The 22547-nt window shown below is 44.0% G+C and overlaps 1 protein-coding gene across 1 annotated transcript; it reads left to right on the forward strand.

Moving 5' to 3' along the window:
* The first annotated feature begins 1534 nt into the window (after positions 1 to 1534).
* On the forward strand, positions 1535 to 20926 carry Emp1 (epithelial membrane protein 1). The gene is made up of 5 exons (XM_047549331.1): positions 1535 to 1699; positions 15415 to 15528; positions 17547 to 17643; positions 17749 to 17889; positions 18649 to 20926. Exons 2-5 carry the CDS (start codon positions 15451 to 15453, stop codon positions 18813 to 18815), a joined length of 483 nt encoding a protein of 160 aa, XP_047405287.1. The 5' UTR covers positions 1535 to 1699; positions 15415 to 15450; the 3' UTR covers positions 18816 to 20926.
* The last annotated feature ends 1621 nt before the right edge of the window (positions 20927 to 22547 follow it).

Here is a 22547-nt window from a genome sequence, read left to right on the forward strand (position 1 = left end):
TCAGGGACTTTGAAGAGGCTGTGTGTGTGTGTCTGTGCCCCATCATCCACTTTAGAAATATTCTCTTCTATGTGAATATATTTTCCCCTAAAAACCAAAGTAACATATATTTATTGCATAAAATTTTGGGGAAAAAAACCCCAGAAATGTGATCAGAAGCAACTAAAATTCACCTATAATTTTACCATCTAATTTTATCAACATTTTGTTGCAACACCATCTGTCCATTCTCTATCCTTTTATGGAATTTAAGTTCTAAGAGGGCAGGGATCTTGTTCACTTCTATGACCTGGTCTTCTGAACAGGGCTCAGCGAAGTTGAAGTGCGGCACGTATTGGTTGAATGAATGGATGAATAACTATGTAAACATACTTCCATGCAGTAGAGAACGGCAGACAGAGAATTGCTTGGGTTTGGCAGACTCAAATCCAAGCTGCTTGTGCCAACTTACTGTATGTTCTTGGAGAAGTCACTTCGCCTTTCTCTGGGCCTGAGCATCTTCTTCAGTAAAATAATCATTGTTGCTAACGCTGATGGAACATTTAATGTATGCATTATTATAAACTCTATGTACATATTTATCACTATAACTTTATGAGATAGGTATCCACTATCTCCATTTGATGCATGAGGAAACAGGCATGGAGAGGGTAAGTGATTTGCTCAAAGTCACACAGATCCTAAGCGGAGAGCTGGGCTTGAACTTGAGCATCCAGGCTCTGTACCTATCCGATGGACTACCTAGACTGTGAGATTAGATGCCTTTGAAGGCCCCTCCCAACTCTAGGATCGAGTGAGAGGAGTGGCGCGGGGAGGCCACAGTGATGATCATGCCAGTAGCTGGGTTCAAGAAAGTCAATTGTGGAACAAGGTCCAGGTGATTATTACATGGAGATCAGAGAGCAAAGTCCTTAACTAGAAGACTTCCTCCAAGAGTCCATATGGGCATTCAGAGTGCATAATTAAAGAGCAGGGATTGTCTTTTGTCAATCAGTGCTCCTTCATTCAGAGGCAGGTTACAAAGGCACTTGGTTGGTCCTCTTCTGCTTCCCGGGCCTCATACAGCAGGACAGTGCCCTGGGGTCAGTCAAGGGAGTCAGAAGTAAATCTGATACTTCCTGGCAATGAGCAGCAGCTGATACATTTGATGGGGAAGGAAGGACAGGAATCTCATTTGATGATTAGCTGGGATTTTAATTAACCGGGGTTCCCCTTCCTCCCCCTCTCCACTGGAACCTGTGTTTTGTCTTATGTCCATAGTAACCGAAGTCTCTCTCTGGTGAGGAGGAATGGGCTTCAGTAAACAGATCTATTTGTGTGACTCCTATTACTCATTTGAAGCAATGTCACTCCTTTTTCCACTGTGGTCTGTGTGTCTGAGTCAGAGGGAGCCTACAACAGGGTTCTTTGAATTGATGGCTCACTCCCAGTCACTTTTGACTGACTGCCAACTTAGCAGGGCGTAGCTTACCAACATTTTTTTTTTTTTTTAAAGCCAGACTGATTCATAGAAACTCCTTTAAAACACAGAGAAAAGAAACCGCCCATCACACACCCCAGCACACCAGCGGAGGAAACTTATAACCTCGGGAGGCAGTCCCTCCCCTCACTGTGGTCACATACCTCCAGAAGAGCGGACCAGGGCAGCTGCCAGCTCCTGCCACTCAGGGCATCTGCCTCCGTCGCTGGGACCCTCGAGGTAGGACAGTTCCCAGCTGTGGGGAAGCTCTGCACTCTGCCTCCTTTTTCCACTGTGCTCCTTCTTCCGAGAGTTCATCTAAGCATTGCTTTTTCTATTTTCCTTTGCTACTTTTCCAGGGTTCTCTAAGAATCAAGAAGTCCTTGAAATGTTTTGCTAAGTGGATGCTGAGACAACCTTTCCCTTGAAGTTAAAAATGTGTTTTGTGGAGGAGTCAGGGGAAATCAGCAGGACGGGGCTGTACTCATTTCTTGTAATAACTGCGTTCTTACTCTGAAGATATGGTAGGAGCAGGGACTTGGGAACAAACCTGGAGAGAATATTCTTTATGGAGGAAACAATGCATACCTCTGAGTAGAACTTGCCAGATGTTTTCAACTTCTCTGTTTTGATTCAAATTGCTTCAGGACTTAAGATGTTTCTTGGCTTGTGGGTTGTTTGCTAGGTCTTTCAGGTTGAGGGTGTATAGATCTGTGGTTTTCAGTTTATTTTTGCTCTTTTACTATGCTTTTGCTTGTCCATTCGCTTCTGTTTAAATTTAAGTTTTGTTTTCTCACAGAATGGGGAAAGAGGAATTGGTTTGTTTAAAGAAAACCGTTAGGGAAATGGAGAGAGAGGGAGAGAGGCAACTGGTGTTTCAAATAAAACGTGGGAGGGTTCATTGGTGGAATCGGGAGCCTGATGTGGATTCCAGACTCCTCTTCTGGTCCAGATGTGGAGGCGTTGGAGGCAGGAGGGAAATCAGGCTTGGAGGAGAGGGTGGGGCAGGGGAACTTTGTTCCTGTAAGAAACCATTGAATGGCTTTGAACTTCCACCCCAGGAACAGTTGCATTTCAGTGCTAAGTTGAAGACCAGAACAGAAATTTCTAAGTGGATGTAGAATTGTGTGGCGGGGAAGGCCGTGATCATTTTTGGAATGTTTACCTTTTCACTCGTTGGCAAAATGTTGTACAAATCATAAGGCTAAGCATGAAGTGAATCTGGGGAGATGAACGGCACCTTTGCTGTTTGCTTTTGTCTTATTGGGTTAACATTTTGGTTGAGTGACAGAGGTGTGGCCGTTTCCACATAGATACTGGTAGATTTTTTTTCCCCCCATGTAAACAACATGAGAATGACAGGATTCAGCTTGTCTGATGAAGTTAGGCTTTTCCTTCAGAAATGCAGTTTGCTTGTTGGTTGGCAGAGATTTAAATGTAATCAACCTGCAAGTTGAGCAGGCAAAACTCCTTGTAAAACTGCCCCTGAGGGGGTGATTAAACAAACACAAGGGCAACTTTTCAAGATGCAGAGAACTCCCACTTTTGCTTCAAATGTTTATGACTTCCATATTACACGGAGGTGAGTGAAAGAGCCAGATTAAATCCAAAACGATGGTATCCTAGGGAAATAATACAGATTTGTTGTCAGTTTTGTGTATGTTAAAACTAATAAGCAACCTTTGACCAGTCAGCAAATGGGAAACGCTGACAATCCAGAGGGTGTAAACATCATGATCTGCTTATTTGTGGAGCAGTTCACAACACTCTGTGACTTTATATGTGCAAAAACGTGCTGTGGGTTATTTGCTGGAGTTTGAGGCAACCTAAGGTGGCTCAGATTCCTGCCGTCTACTTTTCCTGCAAGGAGAGGGAGAGCATCTCGGCTGGGAGAGGTTTCCGGGACTTCAGCTGTAGGTCTTTGAAAACGCTGAAATGTGAGGGTTATTTTCCCCCTGTGGCCTCCCACCCTCAGAGGCGGATCCAATTCCACCCAGACTCTGAAGAATGGGGCGGGGGTGGAGAGCCATCCAGGGTGGCTGGACATCCGGGCTGGTGCCTTGGTGAGAAGGGCCCCCATATTTTACATTGTTCAGGGGTACGAAGCTGTTTTGGTTGTTGGCATAACGCCATCAGGGACCAGCCCCAAGCAGATCACATCCTCAGAACCTGGCTACCTCCCAGGAGTCCTGGCAGCCCTCTGAGGAGACAGAGACCTTCCTTTTGCAGATCTTGGAAAGGACTGACTGGTTTGCTCAACCCCTGTGCTTTCCTTTGGAGACCAATTAGGCCTAATCCCTTCCCAACCTTGAGAATGGGCTTCATGGAGACCTGCCTGGGAATGCAGACCCTCTTGGCTCATCCTGGTGGCTCTTGGGATTTTCAGGTAGTGCTGGACCCATGGGGGCACTGGAGAAAGAGCACAGAGGCCCAGGATGGTTTATGCAGGAAGCAAAACTGCTTTTCTGTAGACTTGCTGGAGCCCAGTGGAGTATGTATATGAAAAGTGGCCATGGAAAAGGGCACAGAGCAAACTAGTTCCAATATGTGCTTCATTTTATTCACAGAATTCTGAATTTGGGAGTGATCTTGAAGATCAGCTCATTCATTCTTCCACCAAATGTGCAAGTCTAATTTTTAGGCAGATGGACATTTTACAGTTCTTTATAATCCCGTACAGGAGGAGCTGAGTTCTTCAGAGCTGTACCTCCTGCTCATCCCCCTTTGCGGGATGGCTCTATCAGAATTCCTTAAATTGAACAAAATTGGCTTCCCTGGAAGTTCCTGGTCCTGCAGAACTGAAATGACCCAGAAAATATCTATGTGGGATTGGTTGTTGCCCACCCAATGCTCCTTATCTTCTAGACACTTAACTCTTAGTTAATATTTAAGACAGCTTTATGGATCTGCATTGCATTATCTTTTTTAACTTTTTCTTTCTTTTTTTCCCCAACGTCTCAGGAAGAGCATTTTTGAAGTTTTGGAATTGGCACATAGTCAAGCATATCCATACAATTTGATTCTGAGGAATTTCATTTTTTAGACACGTGAATATGGTTCCTTCTTTAACTTCCCACATAAGTGGGAACCATAACACAAAAAGCTTAGAGACATTTGGGAACAACAACCTTAACGCAAAAGCTCAGAGACAGGGGCTGGGGAGATAGCTCAGTCAGTAGAATGCTTGCCTTGTAAGCACAAGGTCCTGGGTTCGATCCCCAGCACCCAAAAACAAACAAATAAAAAAAAGCTCAGAGACATTGTCAGATGAACATACTCAGAGGGACACACCTTGTATTGCCACTTAGTGGGTTATGGTTAATTCAACCAAATACCAGAAACACTTTTAACTTGGTCTTTGGAGATTGTCTCATGATTTGGTCCACAGTGCATGTGGTCCTTGCCTGTACACTGTTAACCACCTGTCATGGTAACCAAAGGAATAGACTGCCAATCAAAGGTAGCTGCTAATTGTTGGAAGTTCATGTATCAATCCCTTGAGAAGGGTTCATAATCCTTAACTAGTGTAGAACTGGAATTTACTAAGCATAAACCTCTCTTTTCCAGTACTCTTCTCAGTTCAGCCCAGTTGACCCCAAATTTCTTGACTATGCTTGCTATTCAGTAATAAGGAAACTCACATATGGTTCCAATTAGGGGTTTATTTGAATTTCCAACACCTCACCCCTAAAACACATGTCCCTGAGACAACTCTTCATAATATTCGGTCCCTGGTGCTGACTGGTGAAGCAGTTTTCCTCAATTTAACTGGAAGATTCACTGATGCTTCATAGAGATACAAACACTTGTGGGGGTTACTCCTTCTTTCTTCCATTTAAACAACATATTGGGGGTCAATATTTTCTTCCTCATTGTGGGAAGGGCATTTCTCTGGAACCTAAAGGAACTCCTCTCTGGTTGTGGCTTGGTCTTCTGTGGCTATGGCAGTTGTTTTATTTCTTGAGTAAGTGTCAGGAATTCCTCCTTCAAAAAGGAAGAGAATCCTTTTGGCATGGAATTAAACTGTGGCAAGAATTGTGGGGTAGGTGTGAGACACTGATAGGAAGACACAGAAGCTGTTGTCTTGTCAGGACTCTGCAGTGTGGTCAGGGGAAAGTCACTCACTCTCTCCTTGCTTGAGGAAATTGAATGTGATGGCCTTCAAAGCCTCTGAAACTCTGAAATCCTAAGATCTTACCATTCCTATTTTGAGAAGTCTCTTGAGTTCCTAGTCAAAGCTTGTTAGAAATTAGTGGAAAACTGGAATGAGGCAACATGCTGCACTGAAATGGGGATTTAAGAGAATCTGGCTCCCAGCTGTCATGAGGACAGAGGTGGCATCCTGTGCCCCATCCCCCTGGAGATTCCTTAGGCATAGTGCTCCCAGGACTTACCAGAGAGCATCACCCAGCACTTGGAAGGGAAGGAAGAGGTTTGATTTATGAAACACCAGGGTGCCCTGCCAGCTCATGAGAAAGGCAGGCTATCTAAGCCCGTTAAGACACTGACAATAGCAAGGAATTTGTCAGGAATGAAATTGGGCTCATGGAGAAACTGAGCTCCTTCTGGGAAAGAGACCTCCACCCTAATTTCAAGATGGAGATCCTGCAGCACGAGGGTGTGACCCTAAAGGTGTGGAGCCAAGGAAAAACAAATTAAGAGGAGGAAAGGAAGGTTCCAGGAGGACAGTAGGGTAGGGAGGGGACATGGGTAGCCCTGAGTGTTGGGGGAAAAGGCAAATGGAAAGGCCTAGAAGGCAGAGAAAGATAAGTTGGCAAAAACCAGGAGAAGGCCAAAGAATAAGGGCGACATGGTGAGAATGGTTCCACTCCTAATTCTTTCTTCTCTTGTTTGAGGGCCACCCACCCTCAATGTTTCAGGACGTCATTAGATCAAAATTCTGATAATTGTTCCTGTGAAGCATCTTTCGTTTGCTCAAGCCACATCTAATTTTTTTGGTGTGGTCAGTACATGCTTGGTGCCATTTGGGTTTCCATTAAGTGTTTGTGCAACAAGGCAGTGACCTCTGCCAACGAGGTCCTTGTCTTTCAGAGGTAAGATCAGAACTGGGAGTTTGGGGGTTTTGATTATTTGAAACAAGAGGTCTAAGGTCAAATAATCAAAACCCCTTCCCCAAGGTGCTGGAGAAGGAGAATTGGTGAGAGGCTTCCTTCCCTGAAATGAGTTTTGGGTAAGATGGAGTATTCCCACTGATCTCAAAGAATTCCGAAGCTGAGCCCCAGAGCTTCCCTTTGCTGAAAGATGTTCTCTGAGCTTCCACAGGGAGGGGACTTTGTGCAGAGGGTGGGGCCCAGGAGGGAATGTTGGAAGCTTGTCTCAGGGTTTGCAGGGAGGGAGTCTGTTCCAGGCCTTCCGTGTCTTCTGGACTGACTCTGCTGGGTGGGCCTTCTCAGAAATATGACAGGAAGAAGCAGTGGCCTTTGAAAGACCCTTTGTTTATACCATTGGCACTGTTTTGAGGGGCTGTGCTGGCTCTCTGAGTAATTCAGAGGTGGTGGGAGGAACAGAATGATGAGTAACTGCTGTACGCTAAGACAAAAGAGAGGAGAAAGAAAATCATGCTAGAGTGGAAGAGCCAAAACTGGAAGATGCAAGATGGTGGCCTCAGGTCTGATTGTGCTTTACCTAAGGGACATGCATTTCCTTCTTGAATGATCCAATGCCTCTAAACCTCTAAATAACCAATTGCCCTAAAAAACAGAAACAAAGCCTGTAGCCCACCCGATGCACTTGGGGTATGCCTCTGCCTAAGTGGTGTCCCTCCAGGCTCCCTGCCCCCTTCCAGGCTGACGGCTGTTGCCGCCATCTGCTGTCAGACCCACCCAAGTGCTGCTGCGCTGGGCCACACCTTGACTTTCTTCCCAAACCCGAGTGATGATCTTGGCAACTTCTCCCTTGAGGACACTCTGGCTGCCGGAATACTTCTCCTTTGTCAGAAGCTTCCGTCCTTACCCAGGGGACTCGCCCCATCCCTTGACCAGCTGTGGGCTTGGGGCGTGGGCTGGGCTCAGGCTTCACAGCCCTGGTCTGGCCTCAGCCTTGCAGATGTTGCCCAGATCCACCCCCTCCACTGGACACAAAGAAAGACAAGCGGAAATAAGAGAGAAAGAGAGGTTACTCTCTTGGGGAGCATCTGCAAAAATAATATTCATGCTAGTTGTTTGACTCTGGCATTGATGTTGACCCTCAGATTCTGCCAGAGAAGCTTAAAGCCCATTTCATTGGTCCAAGTCTCTCATTCTATATGAAGGAATTAATACAATAACAAAATACCATATTGCCCTTGCTCTGTGTCAGGCATGAGTTAACCCTATGAGGTCTATAGGAGACATTTGGGAAGTAGTGAAGGCAGGATACAAACCCAGAACCTGTGCTCTGTATCATTTGACACTCCACCTATCTAGGAGCCACTGACCAGAGAGTTTATGCAAATCGTTAGTCAGAGGCAGAATTTTTATGAGCATCTGGTTTTCCAGTAGGTGCTTGCTTGCTTGATCTACCTCTCTCCCTTCTCTTTTCCTTTCCTTTCCTTTCTGGTAACATGCCTGCCCTTGCCCTTCAATCACACCCCTTGACTCCTTATCCCTAACTATGTGAGAGTCCACACTAGTCTATGCCAAGGCTGGATAAACACTATTTTTTTTATATATTATTTTCTATATATTTATTTGATAGCCCACATTTGCAAGATGTAGTTCCCTTCCCCCAGGACCAAGAAAATAATAGTTGTTTTCCCGGGACACTGTAGGTCCCTGTTTCTTTTGCTGCTTGATTGCTGATGTCTATCCTGGGCATAAAAGCTGCCCTGTACTCAAGAGCATCAGCCCATAGTAGGATGAGCACAGAGTTAAGGGTAACCTGAAGTTCTTTCTTTCCACACCAACATCAGACATCCAGAGGCAGGAGGAAATGATTCTTCAGGACCCTTTTACTCCATGTTTCCCACAGAGAAATGAATGCCCCCTCTCCCACCCCTACGTAAAAACAATACTGAGAATGGAAAAGTATACTTGACTTAAAACAATAATAGCAACGCCAGAAAAGCTCATCCAAGGTCTCATCCACTCAACCGCCTTTAATCCCAGCCACTTTCTCCTCCAGATACATCCTCTGGCTGCTTCCAAAAGACAGTATTTCCTTTTCTGCTTTTGTGTTCCATGGATGTGGATCTTGCCAACCAAAATTATCCTCAACTGGAAACAAGCACATCAAAAGCAAAGTGGTCCTGACATGTGAGGGTAGAGGGGCCATCATGGCACCCTAGGCTGTGTCCTCAGGAGAAGAGGCAGCCACAGCTTTGCTGGAGTGTCCTGCTGAGGAGGCTGGAGCCAGAGGCTGACTCATATGAGGTCACATGACCAGGAGCAGCTTGCCTTTCATCTTCCCCTTGCCTCCAGGGAGTGCCAAGTCTTTGATCAGATGGTGTGAGAAGCTTTTTTCAAAATTTGCAGTTATCCAGTAGGATGAACCTTTCACAGTTGGAAGAACATTAGCCAATATTAAGACTGCTGAACTGTTCTATCAGTAGAGTCATCTGAAGATTAGGTTATATCTTGAGAATTTAAGATCTAAGGCGAGGTCCTCCGGTGAATTCTCTGACAGTGCTGCAGATTTCTCTGAATGTGCTACAAAGGTGACTGTGGTAGAAAGAAGTAGTGTGAATTGAGTCAGGAACCTCATGGGCGGAGCTAAGTGGCTGGTGGTTGTTCAAAGCAGACTCTGGTGCACTGTCAGGACTTTCCTAAGGGGGCCTTGGTAGGCAGTGAGCTCCCCATGACTAGAGGAGTTGAAGTGTGATTTAGATAGTTCTTTGATAAAGATTCATAGAGAGTTTCATGTGTTGGGAAGGAATCATAAAGTCCTCCTTTAGTCTGGAGAGTCTATAATTCAAAAAAGTACATTGAAAGTTTAAATCTGCAGATAGATTAATGTTTAGAAATTTAAGATTTTCTCTTTGCACTCATTTTTTTAGCTCTTGAACAAAATGCAACACATACATACATACCCTTGTATATCTAAATGCCAAAGGTACTCAAGAAATCGTTGCATGTTTACATAGTGTAAAAATAGTGTATGGGAATATATAAAAAATTTGCATATAATGAAATGCTCCATACATAGTTATTGTAATGTTTTAAATGATTTTTAAAAATAATAAAGGACTAAAGTTCATGCATGCTCATATAAAAAAGGGAAACGTCTTCCTCCTTGAATTCTGTGTCTATTATGAAGTCTTCAGTCACTTCAATATTGCTTATTTTTCCATACAGAAGAAAATATTTCCTTTCTCAATTCATTTTTTATTTAATTGAACAATAATTATTTGGTACCTTTCATAAACAAGACTCTCCTTTCAGGAACTTAGACTCTGTGGTGGGGAAGCCAAACATGTCCTAAATAACTTTATTACCAGGCAGGCTGTCATCAGTGGCTTTGCTGAAGGGCTGTGTAAGGGCCAGAGCATAGCAGGGGAGAGACTACTTCTGACCTCCATATCTGGGAAGGCTTCTTAGAGGAGGCAGGGTTTGTATTTGGTGGAAAAAAATTAATAGTTCCCAGCAGAAGGACATAAAAGTAGAGCTTTTGTTTTTGGAAACCAAATCCTAGGATTCCAAGGGCCAGCATGAGGTGTTCAGATCCTCTTTCCTGGTAATTTGTGCTGATGGTGTGTGTGGGAGGGAGGTTGGAGGGGAGGATTTGGAGGTTTTTGAGTAGAGAGGCATGGCTGGATAGGGATAGTCCAATGGCTGTATAGAGCATGGGTGGGGAGGGGAGTTGAGAGAGAATCAGGAGAGGGGCTGATGCTAGCTAGGGTCCAGACTAGGGCCTGAGCTGGACTCTGGCAATGGGAGTAAAAAGTCAGGAGGAAGAAACTCAAGACCTGACTGTGAAGGTGAAGGGGAAATAGGGACCTTGGCAACTGGCCATTTTTGCTCTCTTTTCCCCTAGTAAAGCCTGAGCTATCTTAGGCTGCCAGGGGAATGCCTAGATGGGCTGCAGCCAACCCTCCTGGTCTAGCAAGTGCTGCTCAGGAAGGCTCTTGTGCCATCTTGTCTTCCTGTAGAGAATGTCTCTGCTTTGGCGTTTATTCAGGAGACTCTCACCCACTTTCAAATGAATCATGGAAATTTGAGTGCTATGGGACTCCCCCACTGTTCACATAGTTCCCAGCCCCTGGGTTCTGAGTCCCCAGGCTCAGACTGATTCCTGACTCAAGAGCCAGGATTTCCACCACTTCCTAAGCTAGAGAAGTGGGTTTTTTGGTTGCTTTATTCTATTTCATTGCTTCCAATTATGGTGGCTTAGACCACCCTTAGAGAACTGCTTCCCCCAGACTCCTCTGGCAGTTCAATAAACACACAGCCTCCACAACAGGAAGTTATCTGATCCCTAGTTTAGCAATCTTGTAGCCAAACTAAGCACATCTGAATTTCTCTATTGTTCCTCAGAAGTTAATCTCTCAAAATCTCTGCAGAATTAGTTTCAGGTCACCAAAGGAAAGTCTCTCACAGGGACCTAATTAATTTCTCACTGCTCAGAGCACCCTAAGAGTATTAGGCTACCTGAAAAAAGGTCAAGAAGCAAAGCAAGGTAGTCTTAGGGTTATGTTTTTTTGATTCTCTTCTGTTCTGTCCTCTCCTCTTCACTTTCCTCCCTCTCTGTCTCTCTCATCTGTTCTTTCATTTTCTGTGGGAAGGAGATGTAAAAGGGGAGCAAGAAGCCTGTAAAGATTTAAGTGGACGGAGACAGTGTCATCTCCATCCACTCCTCCCCTCCCTGATGTCAGTTAGTCATTTATGGCTCTACTCACCAGCAACTGTGATCCTCAGGGTCATGTCTGCTAACTAGAATACATTTTCTATTAACAAATAGAAATGAATGCAAATACAGATGGCCAGTGGTTGGGAGACCTACATTAGAGATAGGATCTTGAAGAGACCACTGCTGTCATGTGATCCAGGCAATGTGGGAAGAAAAGTTGTCAGAAAATGGCACTGTGGAAGGGGACGGGCAGGCCGGGACTTCCTTCCAGGACTGAAGGAAGACTAGGAAAGGATAACAGAGACCTGTGTGGCTCCAAGTCTCAAATCCTGTTTCTGCTAGTAGTTACTTCTTTTTAGAGGCAACTTCCGTGCCTCCTAGAGCTTTCTCAGTTTCCCAGACCACCCCTATGCAAGCACAGCAGGTAGGTGAGGGTCCTGCTCTGTTCACATTCCTGTAGCTGCAGAAATATGTTCCTGGCATCTGACAAAGAAGCCAGTGCATGTCCTACCCCTTCAGCATGGTGTGAATTGACCAGCTCCAGTGGCCTGGGCCACAAGTAACATTGTTATGAGAGTCCCCAACAATGAACGCCACACTCTGTGACTGCCACACACCATGGGGAAGCAGGTATTGTACCATAGTATGCAGAGTCACAGTGCTATTGTCTTCTGCTTCCTGGTCCAATTTACCCAGCCTTGACGATAGAGTGCTTTTCACCAGAGAGTGCCACATGAAGCATTTTAGAGAGGTATGGAGAAGAAATCTGTTATTGTTTTAGTCAAACACGATGAAAAAAAAAAAGGAGAGAGTTGTAGCATTCAACACCTCCAGTGACCTACATGCTCAGAAATGGTTTTTCTGTGCCATAGAATAAAGCAAGATTCACAGTGGAACAGGGAATGAATCTCCCTTCAGGTTACTCTGCAAGTAATGGATGTGTAGGAGTCTCAAGACTCCCCTACTTCTGTTATTTATACCTCCCCTACTTCTCTGTTTGGTAGATTCCAAATGTTAATCCATTTGGTTCCACTAATGGTTACCATAAAGACTGTGGGTTTCCTCCCCTGGACTGAGGATATATTTGATGGGGGTGAGGAGCAGGACCTGGGTAACAGGAATAATTCAGAACAGGGATTTAAGAAGATAGTTCATTTTGTTTCCAAATGTATTGGAAGAGGGCCATTAAAATAATGGAAGCCCCTCTAAACTGACAATGGATGATACTGATAAAACCTGACAAATTTGGGGCAGTGAAAAGATGAAGTTACATGTATTATGCAATAGTTATAGCTACACAGCCTCTACTTCTGGCTGGACATAGCAGCAGAAGCAGGGAGAGTTGTGTGCAATCACAACACTTGCTAATCCAAGACACATGACTCCCTTCTACAGTGAAAAGACTCGGCACCATCACAGAAATCTAAGATGAAATCTCTTAGCTTGGTTCCTCCATCCAGTCCGGCAGCCTGCAACAGGCAGGGAATAAGGATCAGGTGGGGCCGTGGCTTAGATCAGCAGTGAGATCCAGTGACCAGGAACTCATGCTTCCTGGGGATGCACACCATGAAGGTGAGGTGAGAGAGGCCGTCCCAGTGGAGACTGAGTGGCAATGAAAGGGAGTGGATTCAGCCCAAGAAGGTTACAGAACAGTCCAAGGAGACAGAAAGTGCTGCTGAAATCCAGCGACCTGTCAGGGAAGGAACTCACAATGCTTTCCCTTAAGTGGCCTCACTTGGTGTATTATATTCCATTCTTGGCCCCTCAATGACTTTTCACTCTTAGGAGGAGGATATTTGTAAATTTACAAACAAAAGGAGTAAGAGAGTCATTTAAAGAGCCCAAGGAGGATTAAACACAAGACCTCATTATGTAATATTTGTAATTTCCTGCAATCAACCTATTTCTTTACCCAGGAAGGGCAAGGTCAGGATCCAGTGAGGTGTGAACTTGGGGGAATTAGGAGGATGGGCTGAGATGAGTCAACTTTCTCTTGGTCATCCCTGAGGGTGTGTCTGTAGTCTCCCTACTCCAGGGGCAAGGTTAGGCAAAATGGCAATTTCTAAGAGGACTGAAATGACTTAATACATACTGCTTCATGAACCAGCTAGCTGATACCTTATTCCTTGCATTTAATGTGGGGCAGCCTGGTGTTATGTAACTGGGTTGGGTTGGCAACATCTACTCAGCTTCAGGTATGAATAACAGTAATAATGATCACAACCAAAACAACTCCATTATCAGTAGCTGCCATGTGCTGGACACCATGTTAGGTGTTACACATATGCAATCTAATCTAATCATTGGTCTTCCCTGTAGGATCGGTATTGCCACTTCTGCTTTATACATGAGGAAACTGAGGCATGTCAAATAACTTTATGTGATTCTAACTCAAACTCTTCAAAACCCTCTTTTTACCATGGAAGTCAAGCAGAAAATTGTGGAGGTGTGCAAGAAACTGAGAGGAGCAAAATGAATTTGAACGAATGGAGAGATTATTCACACAGGCACAAAAGCTCCAAGCTCTCCCCTGAGGCAGCAGGATAAACTTCATTATTGTTTATCATTCACAGTTTAATTGGATGCATGACTAAAAAAATAGCCCAGTTGGAGGAGAGTGCCCAGATGGGGAGAGGGTTGTTGGAGAGGGCTGGGGTGGATGGTGGAAGCCAGTGCCTGCCTGATGTCCCTTGCCTGCAGAAGGCAAGGCACCCTGGTGTACATTAGACCACGCCAGATTTTGCATGCCTCATGAGGAAAGCGAGAAGAGATAAAAGATATTTGAAGTGTTAGAACAATGGTAGTATCAGTGATCTCTAATAAATACCTGGTGTGGTGTGAAAGTGGCACAAGCACCCTCAAAGTGTCAATTAAATGAGGTGGAGTGAGAGAGAGAGGTGGGACAATTGCAGGCTGTGTACAGTCATCTCCTGTGGTGGGGACATCCACGCATCCTCCCTGCCTAGGGTGTGAATAACCTCCAGCCCTTTCCTTTTGATGTCCCTCTGAACCTGTACTGCATCATAACTGTCCTGGGCATGACAAAGCATCCCTGTAGCTGACATAAATCAGAATAGCCACCGCCATGTGCCTCCTACCCACTCTTTTGGTTTCTAGGCTTTATGACCAGTGGGTTCCCTTCTTCTCTGCTGAGACTATGACTGAAAGCTTTTGTTTACCATGTACATTTTTAATCTGTATTAGTTCCCAGGTCTTCCACCCTGTGATTTATGCATTTGCCTGGCTTCTGTATTGAGTTCTGAAGGATTGGAATTTGTGTAAAAGTCATGCAGGAATAGAAAGCACATCTGGAGTTGTCTCAAGCTGCCCACTTTTATAGGCCCCAGAGCTGTCATATTGAGCTGTAGGAAATATAACGCTGCCCCAGATGAACAGCAGTGCCCCTACCATGAGGCACACATAGGCCAAGGCTCAGGTATGGCATTGCTAGTCTGGAACGTTCAATCGGTAGGCAATCAGACCATTAAACTATAATTAGGTCATTATAATTATTGAATACCAAAAAGCATTATAATAATAGAAGTTGTGTCATTCCCATTTTATATCTCAACTGGGATCAAATTAGTAGCCTATTCAGTATAAAGGCATTGAGTTATAGCTGCTAATCTGCAGGAGGCATCACTTTGATTAAAGTTGCTGGGTGAGCAGTTTGGTGGAAGCCCAGACACTTCTCTAGGGGAAAATGGAAATTTACCTGACGATGTTGCATGGAGACCTGGAAATTTCAAAGGCCTACTGACAAAACAAAACAAAACAAAACAAAACAACAACAACAAAAAAACTCCAATAAAACAAACACCCCCTTCATTGCCCATCCAACAAAACAAAAACAAACAAAGTCACTCTTTTGATCTCAGAAACACAAAATGTTAACAGTTTCATAGAATGTTCTGTTTTTAGAAATAGGCAGTATTGGAGAAATGAGTATATAAATACCTGTGAAAAAACGGAAATTCTGTTTACTTTTGGGTGTATATGAATAGATGGATAGGTAGGAGACAAATTGGGAACTAGGTTGACAAGGTGTTTTCAGGGATTTATGATGAAACTGTTTCCTCATTTTAGCAGAGAACCCATACATGTGAAAAAACTGAATTTTCTTATTGAATCTGAGAGTAACCTTTTTGTCCCTTTTATTTTTTTCTTTTCAGAACTCTCTTCACTCACAAATCACCAGAAAAGTCAAGATGTTGGTGTTACTGGCTGGTATCTTTGTGGTCCACATCGCCACCGTTATTATGTTATTTGTTTCCACCATTGCCAACGTAAGTCTTGGACTTTAGTTCATTCATTCATTGAGGAATTATTTGAATATTTACATAAAGTGCTGCAAAAGAAATTTAAGCCACAACACTTGCCCTTCATGAACTTCCAGCCTAGTTGTAGAATTAAAATAAACAACCCTCACACTTCAAACTCTTCAATAGCGAAAGGCCACCAGTCACTAGGTCACATGAGGGATCCTGCTGGGGCTATTGGTGTGGAGGCAGAAGGACCCAAGGATGCTGCCTCAGCCTCTATAGGAACCTTACCCTGTGCCGTGCACTTGGAGAACTAAGAGAGGAGTAGGGTTTCTCCAGGGCACAGTGGACAGTGTAAGGACATAGGGATGCATTTCAGGTGGGAGCGCTAGCAAAGTAGTGCAACTGGGAAGTATGTGCTTTGTTCTGGGAATAAAGAGGACACTCATGGATACAGCAGACCTTCCCTTCCTTCTGGGAACCTTGATTGCAAGAGGGCACAGAAGTGAGAGGACAGGAATCTTTGATTGCCAGACTGATGAATTCAAGTTTTGGGTAGAGAGTAGCATGTGAAAGTGTAATTTTGCACCATTTACCTGGTGCCACTGGAATTAACTTGGTCACACATAAAACTATCAAACCCAGGTGGTGTCTTTTCTCTCTCTGAACCTTGGACTACTCTGCCCTCTAGTGGCCGTTTTTAGCACCCAATTTGCTTTTGTTGTGCTTGTCTCTGAAACAAGACGGTTGGATTTAAATACGAAGGCCACCACCAATCACTAGGCTGCAAATGATGGTTCCAGAATCTGTTTCAGACTTAGCTACAAGTAAAGGAAAAATGGGTTTTAAAGGTTACAGAGAAGAGCTTTGCAAAAGTTGGTGGATGTGATTACAAAACTTAAGCAAAACTGTGATAAGACACCCCCTACTCATGCTGCCTCCTTCAGATTTTGTAATTTAGTCATCTGCATGCCACCCCAACATCTCTCAGGATAAGAAGTCTGATAAACTTCAAAGCATGTTAAGAGATGCCCACGTGCTTCATATCCGGATCTTATCAGCTCCTAATATAGGGCTTGGCACACAGGAGCTTATGGAGAGTAGATGACGGTACATCCTTGGCTTCATTTTTCCAGTATACGTATGCTTTATGTGTTTGTAGGCAGCACTCTGCATTGGTTTTCTTATTCTTCTTTTTTTAAAAAAATATATTTTTAGTTGTAGATAGACACAGTACCTTCATTTTATTTACTTATTATTATGTGGTGCTGAGGATTAAACCCAGTGCTAGACAAGCACTCTAGCATGGAGTGACAATCCCAGCCCTCTGCACTAGTTTTCTATTTCAGAAGGGTCACTTGGACTGGGCAGGAAGGGATGCTTGCACCGTGGTGAACCTGGGGGGAGATATTTTAGTCTCTTTTCTGTTTTTATCTGCTCCCACAATAAAGTTCTTGCTTCATTACTTTACTATGAATTTACTTTGCATGTTATGAAAGTTAAAGCTGGATCCTTCTGTATAAGTGAAAATGACTTGTTGACCCCCCAGATTCATCATTATTTCCCAGGAGCCCCCCTTTTCTTAGTTGTCAGTTAGACATTTTTTCTTAACTCTTGAATTTCTTGTTAGCCAGGCACTTAGTGAGATAATCTGGAGAGAGTAGATAAATTGTGCATAAATAAAACCAGTTTTCCTCATCTAGGTTTTTTGTTTCTGAGAGCCTTAGAATTTTAAACTACAATGGGTGAAATTATTTCCATTAATTTTTTTTCAAGCCACAGGGAATGTGAAACCCAAAGAGACTAGGGGACATTTTTCTGGGTCGTGCATTCTCTCTCTCGTATCTCTTGGAACTTTTGTGACTTCAGTCAGCTTTAATTGGACTTTATTTACACCAAGAGATAGTCTGTTTAGCTGTATTTATGGCTACGTAGGGGGGTCTTGATTAAGATTTGGTCATGATGTAAGCTGATTTGTTATTTCATTTTCTCTTTTTAAAACAGAGATGTTTAATCACCTCTTTGCTTCCATCTGGTTTCAGGTCTGGGTAGTTTCAGATGTTGTGCCGGCATCCGCAGGTCTTTGGAAGAACTGTACCAATGGTGACTGTAGCTTTGACCTTACGTATGGCCATGAAGGTATGTACAAAGACATCGACCCACTGCCAACAGTGGGTGGGGTCAGGGATGTCCAGTCCCTGGGAGTGGCCTAATGCCCTTGCTCTCCCCACCCTGTGTCTGCAGATGCCCTCAAGGCAGTGCAGGCCTTCATGATCCTGGCCATCATCTTCTCTGTCATCTCCCTCCTGGTCTTCGTGTTCCAGCTCTTCACCATGGAGAAGGGAAACCGGTTCTTCCTCTCAGGCGCCACCATGCTGGTGTGCTGTGAGTATCTTGGGGGCAGACTCTGGTTTATGTGGGAGGCGTTTTTAGGTGGATCTCCCTGTGGGTGCTCCTGGAGACTTCAGCAGATTAACACATGGCCCCATGAAACTGCCTTCTACAATTTTCTCCTCTAGTTATTTGTTCTTTTGCTGAGAACCTCAGATTGCTTAGATTAAGAACCCTCATCCACTTTGCTATTTAAAAAACTAGTGTTCCTGGCAGCTTTCCAGAGGCTGGGGCACTCCTGTCAGTAGTACTCGCATCGAGGACTCTTGAAGAAGGTGGGAAGGTGGGCATCCTGGGAAGATGCAACAATGCAAGCAAGAAGTGGACTTCCGTCTTCTCTTGTCCCAAGTATGCCCTTCTCTCTTCCCGAGTACACCCAGTTTGATGGAAGTCCGTGTTCTTCTATACCTCTGAACAGTTTGTCTAGACAGGTGGGTCCAGGCAGGAGAGCCAGGTGTTGAACATAGTGTTCTGTGTTTTGCTTCACACTCGCAGCCACACAAACCAGTGCAGCTGTGAGAGCCCACACATGTCTAGTTTATCAACACCAGCACCAAGCTTGGTCCAGAGCAAACCAACAGCACCACTGTTGAGAGACAATGAGTGTGTACTTTCCCAATGCCATGGAGGAAACAGGATTAAAAGAAAAGAAAGAAAAAAAAATATATATATATACCTGTCCTTGGTATATAATTATAAACCCATTTTATTGACTAAAACAACAATAACAACAACACCTTTGTCCCCTGGCAGGGCTGTGCATTATGGTCGGAGTGTCCATCTATACTCATCATTATGCCAATAACAGTGAGACCTTTTATGAGAGCAGCCACCATGGCTACTGCTTCATCCTGACCTGGATCTGCTTCTGCTTCAGCTTCATCATCGGCATTCTCTATCTTGTCCTGAGAAAGAAATAAGGCTGAACAAGTGTATGGGGACCTGGGGGGTGGGGAGGAGGAAGCAGTTGAATCTGGGAGGGAAGTGGAAGTCACTGTGCAGGAAAAACCAAGAGAGGGGAGGGAATGGGGAAGGGGAAGGAAGGGTGGGAGAGGCCCAAGTCCAAACCATTACTGGGGAGATTCTCTACTGTCAAGCCCCTGCCCTTGGGAGAAGGTCACTGACTTGTATTTTGATGCTCCCTGATATGGGCCAGAGGGTCTCTCTCCAGCCACCAGACTTGACCTCCAGCTTGACCTCAGTTACACACACCTCCTGAGGTCCCATCAGCTGCCACTCCATTGGCTCCACTTCCAAGCGTGAATCTGGGTCACACACTGGGGATCTTGCAGACCTACTGCATCAAAGCGGTACAAGTTCTGGCTGGAGCAGATACTCTTTCTGCGCTAACTATGCTAAGCCTGAAAACCACCCTGCCCTTCTGACCCAAAGCAAATTATCACCTTACCATATGAAGTGCCTACAGGAAGGCTTTGGCCAGGGAACCATCATCCCTCTTTTGAACAGATACTTAGCTCTGTAGAATTGGGTGGCACTTGTGACAACAGCAGAGAAAGAGAGAGAGTTTATAAGGCCAAGTCGGTGGGCTGGCTAAATCAAGGGAGAAAAAAGAAAAACGCTTTTCACCATGGAAGACTTGGGGGATGGACAGAGCCCAGGCCAGACCTCATATTGCTGTCCCTCATGGAGACCTCTTGCCACAGACTCTGCTAGGCTCTCGTTTAAAGCTAAGGCAGCTCTTCTGGAGTTTCTCTAGAGGTATTAATGATCAATTCAGCAGTGAAAGCCCCAAGCGGATTGTGGGATCAAGGGACAATCTTACCACAGTGCTATGCCAGGGTTATGTTTTTAGGATTCCCCTCAATGCGGTCATAATGAGAGAAATGAGTATGATTTCATGTGATACACTCCTGTTATTCTTTTTCTAAATTATGAACTTTTGAGGAAGTTTTGTCTAATTATCCATATTGGGGTCAGGGCTTCAAGGTCAGTAGTCACTCTAGCTTTGACACTGGCCGGAGTGGTTACCTCTCAGAGGCCCTGCCCATCCCACTTCCCAGGTGAGGCATAGCAATTCTGGAAGCAAATTCACACACACATACAAACCAAAACCAAACAACAGGTCCTTGGGTGAAAGGTGCTATATAATTGCAAAGTATTAAGCATACTATATTTTAGTCAAGATAAGAACAGAGTGCCTGCTCCCAGGAAAATAAGAATCCCATGAGATAATCAAAAATACAGGTGATGGGAAGATACTTTCTTAAAGGAAAAAAAAAAAAAAAAAAAGAGCAGAAACTCTTGGGGTACCCAGTCAGATGGTAGCTGAGCTGTCTGTGGCCACAGGAGCACTTCTATATAGGATTTAGAGTAGTATGTTATTCCTGGTTCAGCAGGCAGCGCTCTGCCCTAGAGCAGCTATTTTAAGCCATCTCAGATTCCGCCTAGAGGAGTTTTTTTTATTTTGGAAGACATTTCCTTTATTTGCCCTCAGAGTAAGATCTACCCCAGGAAGAGTCTGAGACATCTTGCCCACTTTTTTTCTTCTAGTTTTCTCCTCATCCACTTCTTATATAACTTGCCTTTTTGGGGATTTGTTATGCCATAATTGCTGGTATTTATGTAAAGGGACTATTACTAAGTATATTTTTCTATGTTTATTCTAGTTAAGGGAATGTGGAAGGTAGACCACCATGTTACCTGGGCTGAGAGTAGAGAGATTGGCCAGAAAAAACTGGCGTAATGAACTTTTCAATTATGATTTGGTTATCACATGATTGCAGAGGGCTGTCTTATGTGGAGAATCATACCTACATATCAGATATACCCAAAAGACATCTTTCGTTTTGTTAAAAAGTTGAACTATGGCTGGAGCGAACCATGTATTCCCTTGTCTTTTACTTTTTTTTTCTGTGACATTTATGTCTCATGTAATTTGCATTACATTGGTGGGTTGTTCTAGTACTGTATTTGGCTTCTTCATTCATAGATTATTTCATATACTATAATTGTAAATATTTTGATACAAATGTTTATAACTCTAGGGATATAAAAATAGATTCTGACTCCCTTCATTGTGTGAATGTTTTCTTTCAAATAATGTGGGAAAATATGGGTAATAGTGACATTTATATCTCATTAAGTTGACTATCAGTTTGATTTGGGGAATATGACATTTATTTGAGACATTAAACTGCTTTCTGGTAATACCTTAAGGATTTCTGCAATAACTCTTTCAGGCAAATGAACATTATTAAGTATAGTTTTGTCTTGCTTTAATTAAACCTCTTAGGCAAAAAATGGAATTTCATAAGCTAATACATTAGAGAGAGGTTATGAACTTAAATAAGAATGGCTTGTGACGTTAAGAAATGAGACACTTGCAAAGTTTCCTTGAAATAACCAGTTCCCCTAATGTGTTTTCAAAACATAAAGGATTCACAAAGGTATGCATTACATGTATTTGCAGGAGCCCATTCATTGCATCACCTGGGGCAACCCCACATAGCTCTGGAGCGAAGGCAAGCTTAACTGCCTGTCTTCCATAAGCCATAAGGACTGGTATCAACCGTGGGAGAGCAGGGTAGCTACTGTATGTCCCAGTGTCAAGTCAACACCAGTATGATGAGCATGGTTTTAATGTGGACCAGGTAATCTTCTAGTCCCCTCTGGTCTTGGATGAAAACACTGCACAGAAAAAAGCATCCAAAACACAGTGGATCCTGAAAATGAAATTTCAACATATTTTAGATCAATTGATCAAATTGCATTGACTCTTGGTGCTTTTTCATGTGTCCATAGGATTTCTTAGATTGTTTCTAGGGCACCATCTTAAGAGGTCTATGTCCCTCCCTTACTTCTTCCAGGGATGCTCTCCTGTGTGTTGGACCCCACCCCCTCAGTCGTAGATCTACCCTCTTGGCCATCCCTCCATCCCCCGGCCCCAGAGAAATTTTTACTCAGGACCTGCAACAAACTCCCTGCCCTACGCAACATATCCACTACAAAGAGGGTATTCCCCCCAACACCTCCCCCACCAAAAAATCAAACAACTCTGTTTGATGAGTGGGGGTGTAGTGGTCAGGATTTTCCAGAGAAATAGAACCAACATGATATGTATGAAAAGAGGGTCTCCCACCCTCCCCGACCCAGGATTGATTGAACCCAGGGATACTTTCCCACTGAGTCATATCCCCAGTCTTTTTAATTTTTTTACTATGAGTCAGGGTCTTGCTAAGTTGTTGAGGCTAGCCTCAAACTTGTGGTCTCCTGCCTTAACCTCCCAAATAACTGGAATTACAGAGTGCTGCTGCCATGCCTAGCTTAGAAAGAGATTTATTTTAAGGACTTGGGTCATGTGGTCATGGGAGGCAGGCAAGTCCAGAATCTTCAGGGTGGTCTGTTAAGCTAGAGACCCAGCAAGTGACAAGGCAGTGGTTCCAGTTAGAAGGCTGTCTGCTGAGCATTCCCTTCTGCTAAGGGAGGCCAGTCTTTTGTTCTACTCAAGACTTCAACTGATTAGATGAGGCCCACCCACATTATGGAAGGCAATCTGCTTTACTCAAAGTCCACTGATTTACATGATAATCTCCAAGAACACCTTCAGAGACATCACACAATCATATTTGGCCATGTATCTGGGCAGTGTGACCCAGAGAAGTTAATACATACAATTAAACATTATGGGGGAG

This window comes from Sciurus carolinensis, chromosome 4 (assembly GCF_902686445.1).
Source record: "Sciurus carolinensis chromosome 4, mSciCar1.2, whole genome shotgun sequence".
Taxonomy (NCBI): Eukaryota; Metazoa; Chordata; class Mammalia; order Rodentia; family Sciuridae; genus Sciurus; species Sciurus carolinensis.

What these genes read in the sequence shown, in the direction of transcription:
- Emp1 (XM_047549331.1), top strand. Translation starts at nt 15,451, where the DNA reads ATGTTGGTGTTACTGGCTGGTATCTTTGTGGTCCACATCGCCACCGTT. An exon ending in CCTTACGTATGGCCATGAAG is followed by an intron (nt 17,644 to 17,748) that starts GTATGTACAAAG and finishes CTGTGTCTGCAG; the next exon opens with ATGCCCTCAAGGCAGTGCAG. An exon ending in CGCCACCATGCTGGTGTGCT is followed by an intron (nt 17,890 to 18,648) that starts GTGAGTATCTTG and finishes GTCCCCTGGCAG; the next exon opens with GGCTGTGCATTATGGTCGGA.